Below are 9,532 nucleotides of genomic sequence, written 5' to 3'. Positions count from 1 at the left end.
CTGTCCTGGAGCTCACTCTGTAGACCAGGCTGGCCTTGAACTCAGAAATCCGCCTGCTTCTGTCTCCCAAGTGCTGGGATTAAAGGCATGCACCACCACTGCCTGGCAACTTTTGTTTTGTTTTGTTTTGTTTTGTTTTTAAATTAGATATTAGACTTAGTCATCCAGCTAACCCTCCCTGCAGGAGGGAAAGCGCACCAGAACTGCACACTAGTTACCTGACTCAAAGGCCAAGGTCCTGCTTTTGCATCTTAAGCTGCCCCTCCCTTTTTCCTATAGACATATGAGGCAAAGGGCAAATGAGAGGGAGTAACAGGTAAAACCTATAATATTCTCACCGGGTCACACTGAGGACTTCTCAGTGACAGGAACTGCTTCACTCTCTCGGACTCTGTACTAGCTTCTCTCCCACTCGTACGTGAACTTGAAGGAAGGGGAAAGCTTTCTAAATTTAGATGTTACCTAAGAGAGCTTCGGAATTTAATATCATCGATGTTCTATTGGGCAGCGTTGATGGTTCCATGGGTTTTCTCTGGGGAGGGAAAATCCAGACGCCACTTCCTTCTTCATTTACACAGTACCGATATCTAGTTGCTACTGACGCTCAGGGATGAGTCATCCTCTGTCCCTGCAGGTGGCTGTGGGCACACCTGAGGAAACAAAGTCCGGCACAAAGTTGGCAGAAGCCATCACAGCAGCATAGGCTCCCGAGGAAGGAGTCCAGAGACAGAGCAAGATGAGTTCTGAGACAGGTAAAGGGGTGCCGGGTTCTAGCAAGGCATTGATTTTTCCTCTTTACTTTGCTTCTTACTCTACAGTTTGTCATGCTACCCCAGGCTGGCTCCCAGCTCCTGGCTTCAGGTTATCCTCCTGCTTCATTTAATCCCTTGAGTGTCTGGGAATACAAGTGCCTGCTCCCACTTTTAGCTTGGGTCGGTGGTCTTGAAGAGTGCATCAGTTGTACTTGGCTCTGACCTGCTTATGCTTGGGTCTCCGGGTGGTTTTCAACTTTCCTATTATAATTAATAATTAATATTGTTCATAAGATGAATCACTATTCCAAGGAAGTATTATAGCTCCTAATGATTTTGACAAATAATGCTGAGACAATGTTGGTTTCATGGCAATAAAAAAATTAAGTTAGTTGGGTCTGGTGACATAGGCCTGTAATTCTAGCTACTTGGGAGGCTGAGGCAGAAGAATTACAAGTTGAAGGTCTTTGTGGACTATAAGGTAAGTTCAAGTTAGGTAGCTTAGCAAGACCTTATCCTTAGAAAAGGTGGGAGAGCTGGAGGGATGGCTCAGCAGTCAAGAGACTTGTGCTCTTGTTTGATTCCCAGCATCTATATGAGGCTGCTCACAATGGCCTGGAACTTCAGCTCCAAGGGTTCCAATGTCCTCCTCTGGCCTCTACAGGTACCTGAACACATGAATACACAATACACACATACACACATACACACACACACACACACACCATACATCACATGTACATACACACACCACACATATATATGTACATACACACACACACGTACACACATACATATACACATATACACATACACACATACATACACACACATACATACATACATATATACATACACCATGACACACACATACACACATATACACACATACATACACACACACACATACATACATACATATATACATACACCATGACACACACATACACACATATACACATATACATACACACATACACACACATATATACAAACATACATATATACATGCATACACACATACATACATACATACATACACACATACATACACACATACATACACACATACATACATACATACACCACACCACACACACACAATTTAAAAAGCTTTAAGTAGGAAGAGTAAAGATTTAACTCAGTGGTAGAGAGCTTGCCTAGAGTGTTCAATCCCTCAGTCCTGCCCAGCCCCATCCCTTACTGAAAAAAGTAAAACTATAACTCGAAACTACTAATTAAGATAATGCAGGAGTAGTAATAATGGTCTACATGCTAGTTAACTGACTAGTCAATGATTAATTAATGTTAGTCAGATGTGGTTGTTTCCACCTGCTATCTAAATAGTCTAGAGGCTGAAACAGGAGGCTTACAAGGAATCTGAAGCTGTCTTGGGCGATACAATAAGTTTCAGACCAGCTTAGGCTATAATATGAGATCCCACTCTTAAACAAATGGCCTGGCTAATATAGCTCAGTTGGTGTAAGTTTGACTAGCATGCAGGATTTCTGAGTTCTAGTCCCAGCACCACATACAACAGGCTGGGTGGCACATGCTTGTAATCTGAACATTTGAGAGGTGGAATATAAAAAATTTCAGGGTGGAGAACATGCCTAGCTTTGGAAGGAAATAATTTCAGATGAGGTGGGATTGGATCCGACTCCTAAAATTGTTATTATTGTTGTTGTTTGTTGTTTTTTTGTAGAGTTCAAATCTTTGGAGACTTTTTGAAAATTGTATTTATTATTTATGGTTGAGACGAGGTTTCATGTAGCCCAGGCTGGCCTTGAATACACTGTTAGCTGAGGAGGACCTTGAGAGTGTCTGAAGCACAGAGCTATGACTGAAATAGTGCTCTGGACACATTTGCCTGCTATTTAATTGGTCTGGGGCTGGACACAAACAAACAAACAAACATAAGCCCAGGCAATGGTGAAACCATTCGGGAAAAATGTGCCCTTCCTTCTCTACACTTGAGTCAAGGAGACAGATGCCAACCAATGCGGTGCCAAAAGCTGCAAGAAAAGGGTCAAATTTGTCAGGAGCAAAAGCGCCGGGCTTCAACAGTTTACATATGGCAGAAGTGAGGTCGATGTTTTGGGATGTTCTTCCAGAACAAGGACAGCTGTCTGTGGAAGATCTAACCACAGTGATGCTGTCGAAACCCCACTGTTATCCTTAAAATCTCTGGCTCTGGAAAAACTGGAGAATATACAGGAAGCAGCGCAGGAGACGATTTACCGACAAGTAGTGACAGAGAAGGAAGAATGCAAATAGCCTACTGACCACGAACACTGTGGGGCACCCCATCTTAACTGTTTAATACCTACTGACCACGAACACTGTGGGGCACCCCATCTTAACTGTTTAATACCTACTGACCACGAACACTGTGGGGGACACCCCATCTTAACTGTTTAATACCTACTGACCACGAACACTGTGGGGCACCCCATCTTAACTGTTTAATAGCTACTGACCACGAACACTGTGGGGCACCCCATCTTAACTGTTTAATACCCACTGACCACTAACACTGTGGGGCACCCCATCTTAACTGTTTAATACCTACTGACCACGAACACTGTGGGGGACACCCCATCTTAACTGTTTAATACCTACTGACCACGAACACTGTGGGGCACCCCATCTTAACTGTTTAATACCCACTGACCTCGAACACTGTGGGGCACCCCATCTTAACTGTTTAATACCTACTGACCACGAACACTGTGGGGCACCCCATCTTAACTGTTTAATACCTACTGACCACGAACACTGTGGGGGACACCCCATCTTAACTGTTTAATACCTACTGACCACTAACACTGTGGGGGACACCCCATCTTAACTGTTTAATACCTACTGACCACTAACACTGTGGGGCACCCCATCTTAACTGCATTCCATCTTGTCTTCACTGTTAATAACTGTAAATTATTCTGTGTCTGTAGGCTGGAAGTATATACATCTGGGAAATTAGACATTGGTTTGTTTTAAAAGCAAGGCTGTAAATCCAAGTTTTATCTGAATTCTGAAAAAGGTCTAAAGTTATAAAGTATTATTCACCATCCCTATCATTATGGCTGTGAGAAAGGAGATGTAGCCTGTATGGACTGAGGCTCTCTCTTGCTTTTTAGAACACTAAGCCTGAAAATAGACTCTAATTGTGGATATGGTATGCCCAGCTTGTATGTTACTCCCCAAAATAACTTAAAAAAAAATAGAGGAGAAAATAGGATATGATTGCAGTAGGCTAAAGTGTATCTATCCAGTCATCATTGAATTAATCTGCATTGCTAGCTAACGTGTTTTGGGTAGAATGAGATTCAGGAATAAGATATGCATAATCTATATCTTGTAATTTCCAAATTATACCTCTCAGATCCCTTGAGAAGTCACTTTCCCATTAAATTTAGATTAAAACAATTTTTTTGAGGTCAGATCTCAAAAGTATAGCCTAGCAGAATTTGAACTTGAGTTTTCTCATGCCGGAGTGTCTAATGTGCTGGGATGGAGCTGTGCTCCACTGTGCTGGCTTCTATCTTTTTCCATATGATTTGTAGATTTGGGAGACTAGACCATGATTTCATGGCAGCTCTATGAACTTGGGTGTTATTTGACAAAATCATCTCTTGGTTTACAGGCCCTGTAGCTGTTGATCCCACTCTGAGGTAAGACAGGCACGGGGCCTCCCAATTCAATCATACAGAAACGGACATTTAATAATTACAGGATTATAGCATGCAAATTTGCTTTTGTCTTTATTAAATGGTAAAATTATATATGTATGTATATATACATATATATACTAAAACTGTTTTAAAAATACATTTCTCCATCATGTAAATATTAGACTGTACATGTTATACACATATGTACTCAGGGTCCTATAAAAATTCTTTGTGTGGCTTGCCTAAGGACATGATCAAAGGCCACACGTTTGTCAATTCCTGGGTCCAATGCCACAGAGACTACAGAGTCCAGGATCATACTGGAGACATCCCTGGCCTCTGCTTTGACTTGGGACTTCGTGGTTCTGACCAATGGTGGGGTCTGGAAAGACTTCTCAAAGCTCTTTCCAAAAGGACCTCAGCCAGTAGGAAGGTGAACTGCGAATACCTAGACCACTGTAAAAAGAAAACTGTGTGTGTGTGTGTGTGTGTTTGTGTGTGTGTGTGTTTATATGTATGCATGACTTTATTTGCTTATTTGCTTTTTGTTTTTTTGCTTTTTGTTTTGTTTTGTTTTGTTTTTTTGAGACGCTTATTTGCTTTTTACATACTTTTAAAGTTTGGTTTATTTTTTTCAAGACAGCATCTCTCTATGTAACCCTGGCTGTCCTGGAACATTCTCTGTAGACTAGGCTGGCCCCAAACTCACAGAGATCTGCCTGCCTCTGCCTCCTGAGTGCTTGGATTAAAGGTGCATGCTACCATGCCTGGCTCCACATAATTTTTTAAAAAAGATTTATTTATCTATTTTATGTATATGAGTACACTGCAACTGTACTGATGGTTTTGAGCCACCATGTGGTTGCTGGGATTTGAACTCAGGACTTCAGGAGAGCAGTCAGTGCTTTTAACCGCTGAGCCATCTCACCAGCCCTCCATGTAACTTTTAAAATAATGAATGTTATCCTATATGAACGTTATTCTGGATATCTGGCTTTGCAGGCATGCTCAGGTGTAGTGAGCCGAAAGTTCCAAGCTCCAGTCACAGCGGTCTTTAGCAGTGCTCCTGAGCCAACACTGGGCAGTGAGCCCCACATCTCTCTCTTTTCTATCAGCGTCTTTAGGGAATGAGACATGTATGTCATTGTGCCTCCATCATGTGGGAAATTGTTTCCTGGTGACATACAATTGCACAGAAGCAAACATGAGCATCTTTTAACCATTTTCTTTCTTTCCTCCTTTCTTTCTTTCTTTTTCTTTCTTTCTTTCCTTTCTTTTTTCTTTCTTCCTTTCTTCCTTCCTTTCTTCCCCCCTCTCTCTCTTTCTCCCTTTCTTTCTTTCTTTCTTTCTTTCTTTCTTTCTTTCTTTCTTCCTTTCTTTCTTTCTTTAATCTGTCATTGTGCATTTTAAGAATCTGTTGAGTTTTTCTCTTTTTTCTTTCTCCTTAAGAAGAATAAATGCTCATAACAGTGTAACCAGAAACATTATTACTGCTGAATTTATTTTGTTTTGCAACTTAGAAACCAGGTGCACTATGGCCCACTTAATAGAACAAACAGGACATTCCTGTGTGAAAGAGATTGGTGGTAAAAGTTTAAAAAGAGGGCTCAGAATTGGGTCCTTGCGTTAGGATTGCCCATGTCACTTCCACACAAGTCTCACTTTAGTGTGAATCAATGCCCAAAGTGCCAATGCTTTACCAACCACTGTGTGCCAGGTCCAGAGCATCTCTTCAGATTCTGCCCACTCCCTGCTATGCTCTTCTTCACAGGTTTATGGAAAGTCCTGACAGAGCTATGTATGTATGTATGTATGTATGTATGTATGTATGTATGTATCTATCTATCTATCTATCTATCTATCTATCTATCTATCTATCATCTATACCTATTTATCTCTGTCAAGCTGCCCGAGAAGCCAGAGCTGAGTCTAACGGCTTAAGTCCATGGCAGAGTACTGTCTCCTCCAACCATTTTTCAAGAAGCCCACTATATCATGTGTGGGCACACTTGCTTTTTCCTGGTCTCCATAGCTCCAGTAGGAGCTTTCAGACATGAAGTGTCCTTTTTTGGATGTGCAGTTCTCAAGGGGAGACAAGTCTCTGTGCCAAGTCAGTCTGGCATGTCCTGTGTTAGTTCTGAGGGGACTAAGGATTAAGTCCTGATGCCTCTGTGCTTTCCCACCTGCATTTTAAAACCCTTACCTGCTGCCTCTTGTTGAAGGCTCTTTCTGAAAAGGATTAATTTGTTGGTCCCTGAAAAACTGGATTTTTGTAGATCATTTAGAACTGACTACAGCAGACTTTCCCATCTTTTAGCGTGTGAATGTTTTGCTCTCACATAAGTCTGTGTGCATGTACTATGTGAATGCCAAGTGCTGGATGAGGTCAGGAGAGGGCATCTGATCCTGGGGATCTGGAGTTACAGATGGTTATGAGCCTCCATGAGGGTTCTGGGGTTCTGGGAACTGAACCCAGCTCCTCTGCAAGAGCAGCCAGTGCTTTCAACTGCTGAGCCATCTCTCCGGCTCCCAGATTTCCCTTGGTTGGTATTAATTGGCTTGTTTTAGTTTTGCTGATACATCCTTGGGATCTGAAGTTCTGTTCTCACTCCACATGGTTCAGATCATAGTAGAGCTTGGGTAAGGGGCTGGGATCTACAGATTTGGGTTTTTGTGTGTGTTTCACTAGGTTATCTACAATTCTTCATCTCTCTTTGCTTCTTCAGCTAAATTTCTATGATTCCTGTGATTGGGTTTAATTCCTATGACTATTTTATTTCTGTTTAGAAACAGACCCTAGCATAACTGAAGCCATGATGGAAGGACTATTTAGCTTGTAGGCAGCAATATATGCAAAATGAGAACACAGACCTAATCCATCAATCTCCATAGACCTAATCCGCCAAACTGCCCTTTTCTCTTTGTTAGAAGTGGGTTTCTTCCCAGGTGCTTAACCTATGTGTTAACAAGCCTCCCGCACAGCTTGTGTTTGGGGAAGATGGTCATTCCCATGTCCCATTTTTAAAACTTCCAGGAGCTAATAATAATAATAATAATAACTTGTCATGTATTAATATTGTATGCAAACATATAATTAATTAATTAATATTAATATTAATAATTACAGAAGTATTGTGATACATGGTAACTAATAAATTAATGTTAATCGTTTTATTGCTTTATTAATAATTAATGTTAATTGATTTATTAATTCATTAATAAATTAATGTTAATTGATTTATTACTTTATTAATAAATTAATGTCGATTGATTTATTAATAATAAATTAACATTAATTTATTATTAATGCCTTTTTTTTTCAAAACAGGGTTTCTCTGTATAACCCTGGCTATCCTGGAACTCACTCTGTAGTCCAGGCTGGCCTCGACCTCAGAAATCTGCCTGCCTCTGCCTCCTAAGTGCTGGGATTAAAGGCATGCTCCACCACTGCTTGGCATGCTACCATTATTATTAACATCATCATTATTATTACATTTTTGGCTTTACAAGACAGGATTTTTTTGTACAGCTCTGGGTGTCCTGAACCTCTGTAGACCAGGCTACCCTCTAACTCAGAGGTCCTCCAGCCTCTACTTTTTAGGATTAGAGGAGAACCCTGCCCCATCTCTGCCCTGGAGCACTTTTAATTCCTTGACAGGCACTATAGTTCTGAAAATCCCCAAAACTTTGTCACTTGCAAAACCCAGCTCCACAGGGGTTCTTGTTATGTGTCCCATAATACTTGAAAACTAGCGGCAGCCGTGTGTGGTAAATACCCTACGTTGCCAGCTCTCAGCCCAGCCACTCAGGATAAAATCTGTTCATCAGTGAGGTAGAAAGGGGGATATAAGCATTCCCCCTCTTCTTCTCCTGCACCTTAGGCATCTTCTCTGATGCCGGAAGGGTCCAGTCTGCACCCCAGAGCAAACTCCCAGTATGCTCTTTGTTATGAAGCAAAGTTGTACAAGGACTCGGAAAAGCAGACTGACCCAACAGAACCTCCTGACCTCTCTGGAGCAACTGCACAGGGGCAGGAATTCCAGAAAGAAAATGACATAATCTCATTAAAGGAATACTGACTCTTCCTATTCCTTTGGCATAGTTTAATGTAGTCCTGCCCTCCTGAGGGGCGGTCCCTCGCCAGGTAATTGACTAACTGAATTAACTCTTCTTCCTCGTCCTTCTCCTTCATCTCCTCCTCCTCCTCTTCTCCTTCGCTTCCTGCTCCTCCTCCTTGTAGCCCTGTATATATATAGACCAGGCTGATCTCTTGAATTCACTGAGATCCATTGACTTCTGCCTCCTGAGTGATGGGATCAAAGGCAAGTGCCTTTAAATTTATTTACTTATTTATTTATTTATTTATTTATTTATTTATTTATTTGTTAAATGTAAGTACACTGTAGCTGTCTTCAGACACACCAGAAGAGGGCGTCAGATCTCTTTATGAATGGTTGTAAGCCACCATGTGGTTGCTGGGATTTGAACTCAAGACCTTCGGAAGAGCAATCGGTGCTCTTAAGCGCTGAGCCATCTCTCCAGCTCCGCCTTTAAATATTTATTTTTGCTTTTATTATTAATGTGCATGTGTTTGTATCCGTGTAATTTTATGTGTATGTGTGTGTGATTGTATGTGTACATGTGTGTGCATGTGTGTACATGTGCGTGTGTGTGCATGTGTATGTGTGTGCGTGTAATTATATGTGTACATGTGTATACATGTGTGTGCACGTGTGTGTACACGTGCGTGTGTGCACATGTGCGTGTGTGTGTGCGTGTGTATAGTAACTGCAGAGGTCTGAAGAGGCTGTGTGATCCTAGCACTGGAGTTATACAAGGTTGTGAGCTGCCATGTGGGTGCTGGGAAGTGAATATAGGACCTATTTCTTTGTTCAGTTTTGTAAAATGTTGCTGTTTGAGAATTCTGTACATGTGTTGAAAGTGTTTTGATCAAATCCATCGAACTTCTCCCCCCACCAGCTTCTTCCCCCAGCTTTTCCCTCCAGCTTCTCCCCTCCAGCTTCTTCCTTCCAACTTTCCCTCCAGCTTCTCCCCTCCAGCTTCTTCCTTCCAACTTTTCCCTCCAGCTTCTCCCCTCCAGCTTCT

At 41.6% G+C, this 9,532-nt stretch overlaps 1 protein-coding gene and 1 pseudogene across 2 annotated transcripts in view; both read left to right on the top strand.

The window, feature by feature from the left end:
• Window positions 1–9,532, top strand: part of Apobec1 (apolipoprotein B mRNA editing enzyme catalytic subunit 1) — a 28,909-nt gene that overhangs the window by 13,225 nt on the left and 6,152 nt on the right. For both annotated transcript variants that reach the window (XM_031383307.1, XM_031383306.1), the window contains 2 exons: window positions 635–752; window positions 4,399–4,426. In XM_031383307.1, coding sequence (XP_031239167.1) covers window positions 737–752; window positions 4,399–4,426 — 44 coding nt within the window. In that variant the 5' untranslated portion in view covers window positions 635–736. The remainder of the gene's footprint in view (window positions 1–634; window positions 753–4,398; window positions 4,427–9,532) is intronic.
• LOC116099543 lies at window positions 1,827–4,375 on the top strand (annotated as a pseudogene).

The sequence above is a fragment of the Mastomys coucha genome, unplaced genomic scaffold (assembly GCF_008632895.1).
Source record: "Mastomys coucha isolate ucsf_1 unplaced genomic scaffold, UCSF_Mcou_1 pScaffold20, whole genome shotgun sequence".
NCBI lineage: Eukaryota > Metazoa > Chordata > Mammalia > Rodentia > Muridae > Mastomys > Mastomys coucha.
The sequence above is the reverse complement of the archived record's forward strand: the minus strand, read 5'-3'. Positions and strand labels throughout refer to the sequence as shown.